General features: G+C 34.9%; 1 protein-coding gene and 1 pseudogene across 1 annotated transcript; both read left to right on the top strand.

Annotated features, from left to right (window-relative positions):
- The first annotated feature begins 1,303 nt into the window (after nt 1-1,303).
- LOC104112240 (nucleoside hydrolase 3-like) lies at nt 1,304-10,868 on the top strand (annotated as a pseudogene).
- A 5,002-nt stretch (nt 10,869-15,870) lies between these two features.
- On the top strand, nt 15,871-16,524 carry LOC138898600 (uncharacterized). Its single transcript, XM_070184676.1, has one exon. The coding sequence runs from the start codon at nt 15,871-15,873 to the stop codon at nt 16,522-16,524; it is 654 nt and encodes a 217-aa protein (XP_070040777.1).
- The last annotated feature ends 1,273 nt before the right edge of the window (nt 16,525-17,797 follow it).

The raw sequence follows: 17,797 nt of genomic DNA, 5'->3' as shown, positions 1-17,797 counted from the left end.
TGGCGGTCGCTGAGTTCGTGCGCTGGCTGATTATCGAAGACTTACGAGGTAGCTGCCGACGTCCGCAGTCCTTGTTTCTCCTTTCTTATTATCTTTTCTCTCTTGTATTGGTATTTGGCACAGACTGTAGTAGACTGTGTTTCTAGATTGGTTATTAGATGCTCATGACTTAGTGACACTCCCATGTCGGGCTATCATTCCGCACTTGTATTTTGGGTTTTTACCCCGTTATTATGTAAACCTTCCGTTAGTTTAATTGCTTTAGTTTACTTCTGTTAGATATTGAAAGCATATTGAGAATGTCGGTTTGCCTAGTTTCACGATAGGCGCTATCACGACTGGTTGGGTATTTAGGTCGTGACAATATGCCTTATCCTTTTCTTGGAGAAAAAGTCTTGGACATCTATAAATTGAGGATCTCTGCTTCTCACAACAACAACAATAACAACAATAATATTCACAATGTAGTCATTAAGAGAATCACATTTAGGGGGAGATTTATGTTTTAGTATTTTCTTTTATATTAGTATTAGTTTTTTATCTCCTCTCTTATAAATGTAGGTCAATTGACCATACCGCTTTATATAGTCTTTTTTGATATATTTCTTTTATGCCTGATTTATTGTCATCAAAGTGCTCTTTGTTAGCTTTCGCATGATTCCTTGTTATTTTAATTCGAACAAGTAGTAGTAACAGAACAAGGTTGAAGACTGGTTCAAGGCGGGTTTAGAATCTAGTTGCAATCAATTTTACGGTGATGAAGATTCTTGACAGAAGTGCTACTCAATGTTGGAGATGAAATTTCAACCATATTCAACACTATTGCTGATGCATCTTTAAAAATAAAACTAAAAATACTGTGAAATCATTTTTAACTCATAACTATTTTAACCAATTTTTAACTCATGCTTGCTTTTAACGCATGAGCTATTTTTAAACCAATTCCTATTTTCAACCATTTTTAACCCATAATATTTCTAAATATTGCAAGCAATAGTTGACGTTGAATATTATGTGAAGAATGTAGATCAAGTTTATTTTGCCAGAAATTAAAATTCAGGCGAAAGGGAGAATTGTTAGGATTTTGCCTTGAATTTCTAATATATTAGGACTCTCTTTCTTGAATAAAGGGAAAGACTCCAAAGGAATAATCTGCTTCATATGCCTTATCCTTTTCTTGGAGGAAAAGTCTTTGAGCATCTATAAATTGAGGGTCTTTGCTTCTCATAGAAGACTACCTTTTTTGTGTTGTGCTTCGCTAGGTCGAGGTAAGTAAGGTATACGAAGGAAAGCCTTTTTGACAATGAAAGTGACCAAAGGTATTCGTTTTTCAAAAAACTTTAGCTTGTACACAAATACAGCAAGCCACAACAATAACAATAATATCCACAAGGTAGTCATTAAGAGAATCATGTTTAAGGGGAGATTTATATTTTAGTATTTTCTTTTTTATTAGTTTTGATCTCCTATATATAAATGTAAGTCAATTGACCAAACCACTTTAAATGATAGTCTCTTTTTGATATATTTCTTTTATGCCTAATTTGTCGTCATCAAAGTACTCTTTGTTAGCTTCCGCATTATTATTTTGATCCCCACAGTAGGCCCCTGTGACAGTTTGGGCTAAGTGTATCACCATTTCGTATAATAAGGTTTCACAGAGAAAATAACTTGAGAAATTTTTGTTGCAGGCAGTAACTATTAGCACAAATGCATGGACTGATGCAGGGCATGCTGTAAATCAAGTGTTTGACATTCTTTACATGATGGAGCGTAAAGATAGTGATGTTGGTGTGGGAGGTGACGGTGGAATACTTCCTGATAGTACCATTCTGCTAAATGTTGGTGGATATCTGCCTATGATTGATCAGGTGAAGAAGCGTTTTCTGTTCTCGACTTCTTTCTGCAAGTTAAAAAGAATATATAGTGATGTAAAACAATCTGTTTAATACTGTATCTCCAAATTATTTACCTTTTTTTTGGAATGTGCTTCTAACATCTCACTGTTTTATGCAGGGAAATGGTACAAGTGGATATTGTAGATATAGACAAGCTATCTGTGGGTCTCGGAGGACGTCTGGACATTGACTCAAACTATGGGTTTCGGCGGAGCTTCCTTCCACAGGTACTATTTTGTATTGTTGCTTGAACGCAAATAAAATCATGTTTTGTGGAAGACTGCAGGATAACTTGTAATGCTGTCTTTTTTATATCTATCAAACTGCTGATCTTATGGAACAGGGCAAGAGAATGTATTCACCTCTTCGACAGCCAACAGCTCAGCAAGTAATGATTGAAACAGTTTCAGCTGGCCCCACAATAGTCTTTCTTATCGGATCGTGTTAGGATCGGGAACCTGGGTAGTGAGGAATTTAGCCAAACAACGTTATAATGATAATAACAAAGACAATGCAAGTTGATAATAACGGCAATTAAAGTAGATAAAGAAGACAAAAATTTAACGTGGTTCGGTCCAGGTGACCTACGTCCACAAGCGGAGAGGAGCAATTTCACTATACCAATAAGAGTACAAAAGAGAGCACAAAATTAGAGTAAATACTCTAATTAATATTAAATACTCTAAGAGAATAACCTCACAAGATCACCCCAAAGAAAGGGTTCACACAATTGCTTCTCAACACTCAACTCTCATACAAAACACTCTTAATAAAGGATGAAAGGAAGAAATAAGAAATGAAGACCCAAGTCTTGTTGGTGTGATTAAAATGAATTAATGTCCTTTCCTTTTATAGGCAAAAAAGTCTTGGCCTCTTAGTTGTAAAAGAAAAGATACAACTTGTGCAAATGATATCCACCACACAATGCAATATTTTTGGGTCCAAAAGAATATTGCCAACAAAGTCTACACTTTGCAAATATGCTTATGCTTATGTGAGATGGACTCCATTAGCCAAAATATTGGTCATAATACAAATCTCCACCTTGGCTTAATTTTGGCTGATATAGTAAACTTGTTCCACCCTCTCCACAAAAGCCCCAATGGGTATATGTTAAAATTTAATGCCATCAAAATCAGACAAGTTGTCTGATATCGAAACTCTAGTAGTATAATGACCCGGCCGGTCATTTTGACTATTGCAACCCCGTTTTTTCCATTTACTGCTCAAATTATGAATTACAGTTGTTATTTGGCTTGCCGGGGTTATTGGTTTGGGTTTGGTGAGGTTTTGAAATGATTTAGAGCGCTTAGTTCCAAGGTTTAGAATTTAAGTTGAAAAGGTTGACTGGATGTTAACTTATGGGTTGAATAATGCAACGATGTGTAAAGGAAAATTTTGTCGGAAAAAGGTCATTTCTGCGACCACTATGCGGTCGCAGAATTACTTTGCAGACCGCATAATGGTCGCAAAGTGGATCAGGAGAGGAGCAAGATTTGAGAAAAATCTGCGGTGCACTATGCGATCGCAGACCTGTTTTGCGGTGCATTATGCGATCGCAGAACAAGTATGCGGGCCGCATAATGACCGCAGACCGGGTCAGTAACGTCCAACTTTGGAGGCCAAATTATGCGGCAGATATGCGGACCGCATACCTGTTATGCGATCGCATAACTACGTCGGAGCTTCCATTCTTTCTAATTTTTGACCCGACCCAACTTCGATTTATAACCCTTGAAGCTCATTTTTTACCCAAAATTTGATATTTTAGAGAGAGGTGAGAGCATTTTAGAGAGAGAAAGTGAAGACTTAGTCATTTATCCATCAATTCTTATTCAAGGGTTGAAGATTTCACAAGGATCTTGCTAGGGCTTCAAATGGGTAAGGATTGGGTTGAAAATGGGTAAGGATTGGGTTGAAAATGGGTAAGGATTGGGTTGAAAATGGTAGAAATCTTCATAGGTTTTAATGGAAGATTTGAGAGTCGAGTTGATGTCGGATTTTGGTAAAATTTAAATGGTTGGACTCGTGGTTGGAGGAGCATTCATATTCTATAACTTTTGTCGGGTTCCGAGACGTGGTCCCTACTAGCGATTTTTGAGTTAATTTAGGATTTTATTGGAAAAATTAGTATTTTCTTATGGAATTAATTACAATAATTTATATTGACTGAATCGAATTAATTGTGGCTAGATATGAGGCTTTCGGAGACCAATTCTCGTGGCAAGGGCATAGCGAAATAAATAATTACACGGGTTGAGGTAAGTAACAATTATAAATCTGGTCCTGAGGGTATGAAACTCTGGATTTTGGTATCATGTGATTATTTTGGAGGTGGGGCACATGCTAGGTGACGGGCGTGTGGGCGTGCACCGAGGGGATTGTGACTTGGTCCATCTCGGAAAACTGTAAAGTTGAATAATTTATTGTTAGCTATATGATCTCTATGTGTTGAAGAAATTTGACTATAAATCCTGTTATAAATCATGTTTAGGCTATGTTATAGTACCGTTGAGACCCGTAGAGGTCGCGTACTTGTTGAATTATTTGCTAATTATTGTCTTGTACTCAGTCATAATTTTTTTGCCTATTATACCTCAGTCTTTCTGGATATTTGTTGATATACTATGTTATCTTTGTTTGGGCTCAACTTTGTGATGTTTGAGAGCGCGAGAAACTTGAGAGGTTAAGGACTAAGTAAGGCCGAGGGCCTGTCGGTGAGGTAAGGATATTATGGCATGTGAGTTGTCCGTGCAGGATATTATAGCATGTGATTTGTCCGTGCAGCACGTAAGTTGTCTATGCAGATTATAGCGCTTGGGCTGTAGGAGCCCCTCCGGAGTCTGTACACACCCCCAGTGAGCGCGGGTATCCATTGAGTGTGAGTGTTGAGGGCTGAGAGCCGAGTGGTTGAGCTGTTGTGATAAGTTGAGTAAATGTTGCCTGAGAGGTTGTACTTGCTTTGCATTTGTTGTTGCACTTGGTTGCTATCTGTCATTGTTGTAAAATCTCTGAAAGAATTTATATCCGAATTACTTGAAATTGAACTGTATAAAATTAATTTGACTTAAACTGCCGGATTTGAAAGCATGTATATTCTTTGCTGGAACTACTGAAAGTGAACTATGACTGTGTAGCTCATCATTATCTTCAGTTCCTTAGTTATTATTGTTACTTGCTGAGCTGGTTGTACTCATTCTATACCCTGCACTTCGTGTGCAGATCCAGGTGTTCCTGAACATAGCGGGTATTGATTATTTTGCGCATTTGATTTTTGAAAAATTTTGAGGTAGCTGCCGTGTTCCGCAGACCCTGTCTCTCCATCTCTATCTCCTTGTTTACTGTATTTGGTCTCAAACTATTATAGATCATATTTTCCAGACTTGTACTCATATTAGATGCTCATGTACTCAGTGACACCAGGTTTTAGGAGTGTTGTATCGAAAATTGCTAGATTTTTGGTATTGTATTAAACGTTACGTTTTTTTTAAAATTTAAAGGAAATCGTGGGTTATTGATGTTGTCGCCTTGCCTAGTACTGAGATGGGCGCCATCACGACAGGTTAGAATTTTGGGTCATGACAAGTAGGGCCTATAACCGTGGATCCCAATATATTATACAACGAACCAGATCTGTGTGCTTTCATGATCACAAGAGCACCATGAGAAGCTTTCAGAACTCCACCTTCACCAGCGTACTTGCACCCAAGAGATTCTAGAGTGCCCAAAGAGATGAGATTTTTCTTTAAATCAGGAACATGTCTAACATCGGTGAGAATTCTCACCACACCATCGTGCATTTTGATTCGGACGGTACCTTTTCCAAAAACTTTGCAGGCAGCATTATTGTCCATCAAGATAACTCCACCTCCAATAGATTCATATGTGATAAATAAATCCTAATTGGGACGCATATGATAAGAACAACCCGAATCTATAATTCACTCATTGTTAGAGTTGAAACTATTATTAGTTGCTAAAAAATTAGTTCCCTCAATATCATCAGCAGCTACACTTGCTTCGGCAGTGTCAGTATTTTTGTGCTCATTTTTCCTTTCCTTATGCTTTTTTTAATTTTTCAGCTTATAGCATTCGGAGATAATGTAACTTTTCTTATGATAATAGCCACACTTTAAATTATTGTATCTGAATTTTGAGTCGGATTTTTTCCTAACAAATAAGCCAACTTCCGCTTGAGTTCCACTAACTTCCCTAGTAATATCACTATCTATTTGTTCTTTTGATTTTAAGATGGATTTAATATCCTTATAAGAGATATTATCATTTGCATAAAGCATAGTATCTCTTATATGCTTTAAAGATGGGGATAGAGAATAAAGCAGTAACACGGCTTGATCCTCATCTTTAATTTCAGTATTTATATTACTCAAATCCATAAGAATGGAATCAAATGTGTCAAGATGAGAGAGAATAGAGGTACTTTCACCCATACAAATTGTATAAAGCTATGTGTCAAGATGAGAGAGAATAGAGGTACCTTCAGCCATACGAATTGTATAAAGCTTCTGCTTCAGGTAAAGTCTATTTTCCATCGTCCTCTTCATATATAAGGTTTTCAATTTTTCCCACATGCCTTTGGCTGTGGTTTCTATAGAAACTTTACGTAAAACTACATTTGAGAGATTTAAAATGATATTTGCTTTTGTTTTTTTGTCTATGACGGCAAACTCCTCATCCGTCATTTTATCCGATTTTTTCTCCTTTCCTTGCAACGCCAAGTCTAAGCCATCCAGAATTAGGATAGTTTCTATCTTTAATTTCCACATTCCGAAGTTTGCACTTCGATCAAATTTCTCAACATAAGACTTTGCTAGAGTCATATTGGCTACTGAAACAAACTCGGTTAGATCCGGATCTGATACCAATTTATTAGGATCGGGAACCTGGGTAGTGCGAAATTTAGCAAAACAATGTTATAATGACAATAACAAAGACAATGCAAGTTGATAATAACGACAATTAAAGTAGATAAAGAAGAGACAAATTTAACGTGGTTTGGTCAAGGTGACCTACGTTCACAAGCAGAGAGGAATAATTTTACTATACCAATAAGAGTACAAAATTAGAGTAAATACTCTAATTAATCCCAAATACCCTAAGAGAATAACCTCACAAGATCACTCCAAATAAAGGGTTCATACAAGTGCTTCCCAACACTCAAACGATCGTACAAAATACTCTTAATAAAGGAGGAAAGGAAGAAACAAGAAATGAAGACTCAAGGTTTGTTGGTGTGATTAAAATGAACTAATGTCCTTTCTTTTTATAGGCAAAAAAGTTTTGGCCTCTCAGTTGTAAAAGAAAAGATACAACTTGTGGAAATGATATCCACCACACAATTCAATATTTTTGGATCCCAAAGAATATTGTCAACAAAGTCTACGTTTTACAAATATGCCTATGCTTATGTGAGATGGACTCCATTAGCCAAAATATTATCGCATACTAATTTTGCTTTGTTTCTTTTAAGTAATCCGCATTTAAAGAAAAATATTGAGCACATTTATTTTATGGGGGGTGGAATAAGGTCAAAGAATCCTACAGGTTGCTGTCCAGACAATGCCACTTCCTCTTGCCAACCTCAACAATGTGGTAACCATGGCAATCTGTTTACAGATTACACCAACAATCCTTATGCAGAATTCAACATATTTATGGATCCTTTTGCTGCATATCAGGTATTAAATGTATCCATATGCGTTTAGTTTTGCACTTCTTTATTTTGATATTTGTGGCCATATCTCTTGCTAATCTTAGTAACCAGGAGCTGTCACCATTATGTTATCTTGCAGGTTATTCATTCGGGTGTTCCAGTTACTATTGTCCCATTGGATGCCACAAACACCATTCTTGTAAATCAAAACTTTTTCGAGACCTTTGAGAAGAATCATCATACCTATGAAGCACAATACTGTTTCAAGTCGCTGAAAATGGTTCATGATACATGGTTTAATGACCAATTCTATAAGGTAATGATCCAGGAATATAGAACTCAAAACTCTTTGTGGTACTAAAGACATTAGTTTGATTACTGAGGAGAACGTTCTATGCGCAGAGTTTTTTTATGTGGGACTCATTTATGTCCGGTATAGCTGCTTCAATCATGGGTAAACGACATAACCACCAAGGAGAAAATGAATTTGCTGAAATGGAGTATATCAATGTTACTGTGGTTACTCCAAATAAGCCATATGGCATATCTGATGGGTCAAATCCATTGTTTGATGGTAGTAAAACTCCAAGGTTCAACTTAGAAAGAAATGGAGTTCACAGAGGCCATGTTCAGACTAGACTTCGTGATCCTTTTTGCACAGTAAAGAATGGGAGGGGCAGGTGCCAGGTGATTGATTGTCTCTATCTTAAAATGATTTCCTTTTCTCATCTTAGTAACAAATGGAAAAATTTCGTCCTTCTAGTCCTTCAGTGATATAATATGTCATTGTAAATTACGTCAAATATCTTTCTTCTCTTACCAAGATGTACGATATTTTATGCTTTGTATTGACTAGCATGAGATATGAGATAATGGTGTTTCTTCTTTTCCTTTATGTTCTTGCATCAATGTTCTTTTCTTACACCTTACTGTATTTCACACTTGTTCTAAGTCGATGCTAAGTATCAGGATGGTTATACAAAAGAAGTTGTTGGACCTAGAGGAGTGCCTGTTCTTGTTGCTGTAAGAGCAAAACCTAATCGAAATGCTAGCAGTGTTTTAGACAGAGTTCTGTGTCAGCTTTCTGGATGTAAGTTTTAAAACTAATTTCTCCGTCTGAATTGGTTGTACATCCCTCTTTCTGAATCAGACAGAGTTGAAGTTTGCTTGTGATATTTTGCATTACAGTTTTAACAAAGTAATCGGGTGATAGAAACCAATGCTATATTCCTTGTGGTTGCAGGTCTTAAACCAAGCAGAACATGCTGGAAGATTCAATTTTACAACACAATTTCCTTATTACAGAGAAGTATTTTACAAACCGGATTTTAGGGGAAAGAATTTTGTGTTTGATATGGATATGAGCGCTGGAGACTTTCTAGCTCTCTTTTATCTACTCAAATTACCTGTAGAAGATATCAATCTCAAAGTAAATGGCTTCCATAAGTCCTGTTCCATCCGTTTATGCTTGTCTTCTATAGTCAATGAGATCCTCAACCAAAAATATTATAAGAATTTAGTTCTTGATCAGACATCAGTTGTAGTTACAGTAAGTTTCTTCAATCAGTAAGTGTCACTTTATATGTAATTTTTTTTCCAAAACTACATTCCCTCAATTCTATTCAGCCCTGGGATAAAACTGATGAATTGTTAGCAACCTATTGCAGAAACAGAGTGGAACCTAATGTGAGTTTAATATTATCATAACGTTATGAAGTAATGCCTTGCGATGTGCAATATCTTCTTTCGCTCAGGCTATACTAGTGAGTCAGACAGGATGGGCAAATGCTGCAACAATTGATTTTGTGTATGATTTGCTTCATATGATGGGCCGTGATGACATTCCTGTGGGCCTTGGAGATGGATTCGCAATGAACCAGTCTGATCCTGTTTTCTCTACTCTCAATCTGCCTATAGTAAATCCATGTAGAAAAATGTAAATTTTGCCAAGCATTGGCATTTCATGTTATTCATCTTAGCAACTTCCACATGTTCATTTGTGCACTGTACAAATTTGCTGATATACCAGCTTGATCTAAATAATTTCAGATACATAGCAAAAAATTATGGCACATTGACTAATATAGCAAAGATCGTTTTGGAAGGCAAGAATACAAGCAAGGCTATACAGGCAAGTGGTTCCTCTATTATTGTGGTCATTTAGGAAAGAATTCAGACAATATTCTTCAGTTAGGATCTAATCGTAGTATACACATTCTGAGCCGATTTTGAGAATTTTGGAGCGGACACTTCTCTAGGGCCTCAGGTAAGTTTAGTCCTCCCATAAGTAAAACTTGCTCTGTCAGTCAACTCTCTCAATTTTCATTATGAACATATTAAGTTACCCTTTAGCTTAGTTCATTTGTGGTTGATCTCTACGTAAATCCTTGTCATATCAATAACCGTGTTTTGCTTTATGGTTTGAGAACTTGAGATATCCATCAAAGACATTTTGATTAATGCGAAAGGTATTATCTTCGGAATTTTGATGCAAGATATATTAATTGTCGGGGGACACATCAATCAAGATAACACAAAGAAGGGAAATGTCATCAATGTTCCTTCTAATAAATTTGCGGAACTGAATATGTTTCTTGACCCTTTGGCTGCAAAGACAGTTTTGAGTTCTGAACATAATATCATTCTCATTCCACTTGGCATACAACGGAAAGTCAGTGCATTCCATCAAATTCTTGAAAAACTCTACACGATAAGGACACCTGAAGCATTATTTGCGAGGCGCTTGATGTCAAGGTTATATCGCCTGCAAAAATTACATCATGTCTACCAGCATCTCAATTTATCCTCTGCTGTTTTTTCCCATTGTAGTTTCCCTATCACCTGGTTTTTTGTTACATATATTCCAGCAATTTGCTTGGGTATATTCATATCAGAGGTATATCGTTGTAATAATTGTTTGCGCCGTTGCAGTTTACCATATTCTGATTCTTGATGTTTTTCTTCTTATAATAGTCATAATGTTTCAGGATATGTTTGTTGGTGAGATCCTTGGAGCAGTAGTAGCTGGAGATCTCTCTGCACTAAATTCAACCTTTGAAGTGAAGAAATTAAAAGTCAATGCTACAGGAGTTGAATCTGAAGATGGTAAAATTATTATTGACAAGGAGCACGGAAAACCAGTAAAAGTATTGGAGAATGTGGATCCATCAGCTTATTACAATGTTTTGGCAAAACGACTTGGGGATGAAAAGCAGTCTGCTGTAATTGGAAGCTGCAATGAGCAGAGAAGAATTTGGAGTATACTTTATGCGGAAAAGGGTCAAAAATGTCCTTGAACTATTTGAAATAGCTCAAAAATGTACTTCGTTTGTTTTTTGTACCAAAAATATATCTGACGTCTATATTTTGGACCACAAATGTCCTTAAACCGTTAGTCTTGCCATTGAAGGTGACATGGCAGTCCAACTGGGTTAGATATGTTTACATGGCCATCCACCTAAGCAATTCAGCATGACAAAATTATTTTTTCGGAAAAATTATTTTTTCGGATTGTTTTTAAAAATACAAAATCAACACTTAATCCGAAAAAAGTAAAAATATTTCTAGAAAAATTATTTTGCCGAAAAAATATTTTTTCCGGAATTTTTTTACTTTTTTCGGAATAAGTGTTGATTTTGTATTTTAATAAAAATTTCCGAAATAAATTTTTTTTTGGAATTTTTTTACTTTTTTTGGAATAATTGTTGATTTTGTATTTTAGTAAAAATTTCTTAAATAAATAATTTTTCCCAATTTTTTTTTTTACTTTTTTCAGAATAAGTGTTGATTAAAAATTTCTCAAATAAATAATTTTTCCGGAATTTGTTTACTTTTTTCGGAATAAGTGTTGATTTTGTATTTTAATAAAAATTCCCGAAATAAATAATTTTTCCGGAAATTTTTTACTTTTTTCGGAATAAGTGTTGATTTTGTATTTTTTTAAAAATTCAGGAAAAATAATTTTTCCGAAAAGATAATTTTGCCATGTTGGATTGTTTAGGTAGATGGCCATAAAGCAAATCTAACTCAGTTGGACTGTCATGTCACCTTCAATGGCAAGACTAACGATTTAAGAGCATTTGAGGTCCAAAATATAGACGGTATGAATATTTTTGGTACCAAAAACAAACGGAGAACTTTTTGAGCTATTTCAAATAGTTCAAGGGCATTTTTGGCCCTTTTTCTGTACCTTATGTCTAAGCCTTGGTGGATAAGAGTTATCAAGTACATATAAGGCAAAATATGTTTTGTCCTCTCTCTCTCTCTCTCTCTCTCTCTCTTATATATATATTGAATCCCCTTAACACAGTGCAGAAGCATAGTTTAGTGGTCAAGAGGGTTTAAAACCTTTGTAAGGTCACCGGTTCAATTCTTCCTAGTTTGTTTTAATTTTTTAACTTTTCTTTTTTGAGCCCCCTTATCGAAAATTTTGCCTCCGCTATTGCCTATGTTGGTGGAAGGTAAGAAGTGCTTGTTGGAATAGTCAAAGTGCATGTAAGCTAACGCGGACATATGTTGATCGAATTTCTGTACAACTTCTACAAATTACTATTTTCACCCGACAACAACTTCTTGACATGTATGCGACTGTAAACGGAAGAAGGCTACAATTTCTTAAAGACAAGACAGAAACTTCTAGACATGAAGTATTTACAATAATAGTTGACATTGCCCATATTCACATGTAAATTATATGTTGTTGAAATATACATAAAAAATTGCCAAGTTGAATACTTGGTATGACAATCCACGTAACTAAATTTAGTTGTTCAAACGATATCTAATATAATCATCTTATATTTAACAATTAAGTCGATCGAATAGTCTTACCATTCATCAATTTCAACTTATATGTAACTCATCGTACCCATGTTCTACTATTATTTGTATCATTTTAAAATGTTTGTATTGATTAGCCTAGCATACATATACAACGTACGTGCCCAAAAAATTAGTCTACAGAAAATCATGAATTTAATTTCTGCATTCCTGTGTCTCTTTATCATTTCAGGTCCTTTCAAAGTCTCATGTTAGTTCATCCTAAATTCCTAATAAAGCAGTTGAAAGATTTAAAAGTTCCAGAGAAATTTTATTTAAGTGCACATTAAAAGATTTATGAATGGTTCATTGTATCTTAAGAGTAGGACTTACTTTGCTATTCACACCTGGGTGGCTACGGAAATCTACTCGGAAATTATTCGAAAAGGTTAGAGATGATAACACTAAGAACACTTAATAACAAATAAGATGCAATAATCAACAATAAAAGAAGAGATGAGATTTTGAATGTGAGGCACGCTAATAAAGATAGCTCTGGTGGTAATAAATCAAGCAATATTGTTCGACATTTTCCATATTTTTCTTTATCCTTTAATTTCCTTAAGATTCCTATAAGGAATGCATGATTAGGATCAGATGGGTAATTGTTGGAGCCATCAGAATGGGCTTGCCCCTTAGGGCAGTCCAACCCAACCCGCTACTTGGATAGAGTTGGATTAGGATTTTTGAGCCCATTTAAAATTGAAGCGTATAAGATCGGCCCAAGTTAGCTCGTTGACCCTTGCGACTTGACTGAGGCTAGGTCTAGGTCGGTCTATGGGCCAAAAATTGCTTATATTCAAATTTAAATATTTCATATTTTAAAAAAGTAAAAACAAAAAAAACTATTAAATAATCCCAATTCCCCAACCCTAAATTGCTCATTTACCCATTCATATCAACAAGAATTTAGATTTTTGATATACATGTAGCATGACAAGATCAGTTTTTCTTTTGCTTAATTAACAATGAACTAGGAAAGTTTTAAGTGGCCAATAATATCTTTTTTTGGATTACTTTAGTATATTACTTATAATTAAACTGCTCTTCAGTATAGAAAAAAAGTTAATTTTAATACCCAAATAAATTAACAATACTAGCAAATTTCATGAATTTTAAAAATTTTATGTACTATAATGATGAAATCAACAAATTATGTTAAACCTAAATTAAAAAACCTCAGCATATAAACTTATTAAAGTAATCCCTGAACCCGAGAAAGTTGAAAGAAAAGTATTAAAAAATATTTATGTAACTTTAAAAAAGAAGAGTTAGAGATATAAAGAATTTGTATTTCAATTACGAGATTGCTTGTCAAATATCAAGCTTCTTGTACGTTCTAATCAAACATAAGTTGTTCACATGATTTAAGTAACTATATCACAAAGAAATATTTAAAGATTTGAAGAATTTATTTTTCTAAAAATTGAAGGGGCGGCCGGCTATAGCCCACGACACTCTTAGGGCTAGGTTAGGCTGGGCATTTTAAGGCCCATTCAGATGACATGCCAACTTGTCCTAGCCCAATAAATTTAAAAGCCCGCGAGGTTTGGGCTGGGTTGAGCTGGGCTAACCCGTTTTGATAGATCTAATAATTGTAAAGCAATCTTTAAATTTAAACTTGATCAACAATTCACGTTTTATCTCCAAAATATTTGGTCTATCGTAACAAAAAATATATTAATATAGTTCACGTATTAGTTTCATTTCCATATGATGAACTCATTTTTAGTTACATAAATGGGATTGATGAAACCAGGGGCGGCCCGACCCTAAAGCAAGTGAAGCACTTGCTTTAGGCCTCCAAAAATTTAAGGGTCCCAAAATTATTATTTTCTATATATAATAGTATATTATTTATATAATTATCTTTTATTATTGATAAATTTATTTCTTTATTGTCATATTAATTTTTAATAACTCGATTTCTTCCTCTAATTAATATAACTAAAATAATTTTTTGTCAATCTTATTTTACTTTTTTACTTAATTATATTTCTCTATTCATTAGTTGGTCACGTAACTATATCTAATAATTTAACTTATTATTTATTTTCTTTACATAAATTATACTCTCTCTGTCCCAATTTATATGAAAGTGTTTGACTGGATATGGAGTTTATCAAATAAAGGAAGACTTTTGAAACTTATAATCTTAAATAAATCATAGAAATTTGTGGGTTAGAAATTATCTCATTAATGGTAAAAAAAAAAATTTAAAGTTGAATTGTTACAAATATAGAAAGGAACTTACTAAAAAAACGGAGTCACTTAAGTTGGGATGGAGGAAGTATGTTTTCTGGGTTCTCCCATTTCAGTAGTGATGCAATCAATGTTAAATTCATTTAATTTTTTGTACTTTATAAAACTAAGTTCTTATTTTTTTTAATTCTACATCCTCACTTGTCTAATTTTTTTTAAAAATAATGTTAATTAATATATATATATATATATATATTAAAGCTTCTTATTAAGGCTTTGCTTTAGGCTTCACCCGATGTTGGGCCGCCCCTGGATGAAACCTTAGCACTATCTTTTGGGGTGACTTCAACTATTTTGGTTTGGGAGAGGTCAAGATTTGTAGACGTTGAGTATTAGAATCCAAAGGAGATATTTACATATAATGTGTTTGGGGTGGTAAAATTAGACTAACCAAAATGACATAATATATGGGGACGATTCTGAAGTTGCCGCTTTTTAATTTAGGTGTACACGTAATAAAAAATAGTAGTATCAAGTTTAGAGGGTCCCGACCATTGGAATTTGGAATGGCCTTTTCTTTTCACTCCCTCATCCGAGACGACACGTAAGCCCCATCACGTATTTTCTTCGAGAAATAAGTTCCGCAACTCTTTCCTTTTAAATTTTAACTTCGGCTTCCAATACTTTTTCCATGTTACGAAAAAATAATTATACTGTGAATGTTCATTTATTATTCTGTTATAGATAATTTTTCTGAAGAAAATTATCCATTTAGTACTCTGTTGAAGTTTATCTACAAGCAGCTGATGCAGACAGGTTGCAACCAGCTCAATGAAATGACTTGCAGCAGCTTCTTATTAAACAGGCAGATTGCTTCCTTTCTTCTATAAATAGAGAAGTTTTCAGTTCATTATGTACGTAAGTGTGAAAGTTGAATAAAATATCAATCTCCCTCTATACTTGTCTTCAGTTTATTTCTTTTATAGTCTTTATTTTATAACACGTTATCAGCACGATACTCTGTCATCTCGAGCAAATACTTTGAAAGTATCACAGGTACGAACTTTCTTTTTCTAAATAATGTCAAATCTTTCTAAACTTGAATTTGTAGCCCTGGATATATCAAGCAAAAACTACATGTCTTGGGTGCTTGATGCCGAAATTCATCTTGATGCGATGGGTCTGGCAGACACCATCAAAGACAAAAATCAGGCATCAAACCAAGACCGTGCTAAAGCAATGATATTCCTACGCCATCACCTTGATGAGGGCCTGAAAATGGAATATCTTATTATTAAAGATCCAGTCATACTGTGGAATAATTTGAAAGATAGATATGACCACATGAAGATGGTCGTCCTTTCACAGGCACGTTATGATTGGACTCATCTAAGGCTACAAGATTTTAAATCTATCAGTGAGTATAATTCTGCTATGTTCAGAATTATTTTCCAATTGAAACAATGTGGTGATAATATTACTGATCATGACATGTTGGAAAAAACTTTCACCATTTTTCATGCCTCGAATATGCTCCTGCAACAGCAATATCGAGAGATGGGATTCAATAAGTATTCTGAACTTATCTCACATCTTCTTGTAGCCGAGCAACATAATGGGCTATTAATGAAAAACAATGAAAGTCGACCTACCGGTTCTTGTCCATTCCCTGAAGTGAATAAGACGAACTTCCACCAAGCTAAGCGTGGAAGAGGACGTGGCCCCAATCGTGGTCATGGTCGTGGTCGGGGAGGAAACTCTAATCATGGTAATAATAATGCACCAAAGAACCGTTCTCACCACCAGCAGTGGAAAAGGAAGGAACAAAAGCATGAAGCGATCCAAGCAGTAAAGCCAGAAAATGCATATTATAGATGTGGAGGAAAAGGGCACTTGGTCAGGTACATGTCGTACGCCAAAGCACCTGGTTGAGCTGTATCAAACCTCCCTGAAGAAGACAGAGAAAAATGCTGAAGCAAATTTTATTTCTGAAGATAATTTAGACTTCATGCATTTGAATGTAACTGATTACTTTGCACTCCCAGAAGGAGAAACAAGTCATGTGATCGGTGATGAATCTGTAGAGATGTAAATATTTTAATTTTTGTTGTTTGTAGTAGATAATATAGTTATGTAATAGTTGTACATAAATAAAAGTTATGCTTTAATAATGATATTTACTATCATATTTATTTTGTTTATGTCATTTTGAAGAATATGAATAATCCTCAAATTATGTTTGGATCAAAGACCAATCATGAAGGTGGAACAACTCATGCCATATTCAAAGATTAGAAATACTTTTCTTATTTGCATAAGGAAAAGGCAAATATTTTTACAATTTCTGGTAATATAAGTTTGATTGAAGGCTCTGGAAGAGCTACTATATTTCTGTCTAAGGGAACAAAACTTATTATAGACAATGCATTATTCTCCTCCAAGTCCCGAAGAAACTTATTGAGTTTTATGGACATCCGCCGAAATGGGTATCATGTTGAGACGATAGATGAAATGAACGTGGAATATCTTTGTATTACAAAGAATATTTCTGGCCAGAAATGCATTGTAGAAAAGTTACCAACTTTATCTTCTGACTTATACTATTGAAAAATTAGTACAGTTGAAGCATACTCTATCGTAAACCAGAAGTTTGCGGATTCAAATACTTTTGTGCTTTGGCATGGCCGTTTGGGCCATCGTGGATCAATAATGATGAGACGAATTACTGAAAATTCGAGTGGGCATCCATTAAAGAACCTGAAGATTCTTACAAATAATGAATTTTCTTGTGATACTTGTTATCAAGGCAAAATGATCACTAGACCATCACCAATGAAGGTTGGCATTGAATCCCCTGCCTTTTTAGAACGTATACATGGGGATATATGTGGACCTATTCACCCACCAAGTAGGCTGTTTAGATATTTTATGGTCCTAATAGATGCATCTTCAAGATGGTCTCATGTGTTCCTACTATCATCTCGCAACCTGGCATTTGCAAAGCTATTAGCCCAAATAATTCTATTAAGGGCACAATTTCCAGATTGTCCTATAAAGGCTATTCGCCTTGATAATGCTGGAGAATTCTCATCTCAAGCTTTTGACGATTATTGTCTATCAGTTGGGATAAAAGTTGAACATCCTATAGCTTATGTTCATACTCAAAATGGCCTTGCATAGTCATTTATTAAACGCCTGCAATTGA

This window comes from Nicotiana tomentosiformis, chromosome 9, assembly GCF_000390325.3.
Source record: "Nicotiana tomentosiformis chromosome 9, ASM39032v3, whole genome shotgun sequence".
In the NCBI taxonomy this organism is placed as follows: domain Eukaryota; kingdom Viridiplantae; phylum Streptophyta; class Magnoliopsida; order Solanales; family Solanaceae; genus Nicotiana; species Nicotiana tomentosiformis.
The sequence above is the reverse complement of the archived record's forward strand: the minus strand, read 5'-3'. Positions and strand labels throughout refer to the sequence as shown.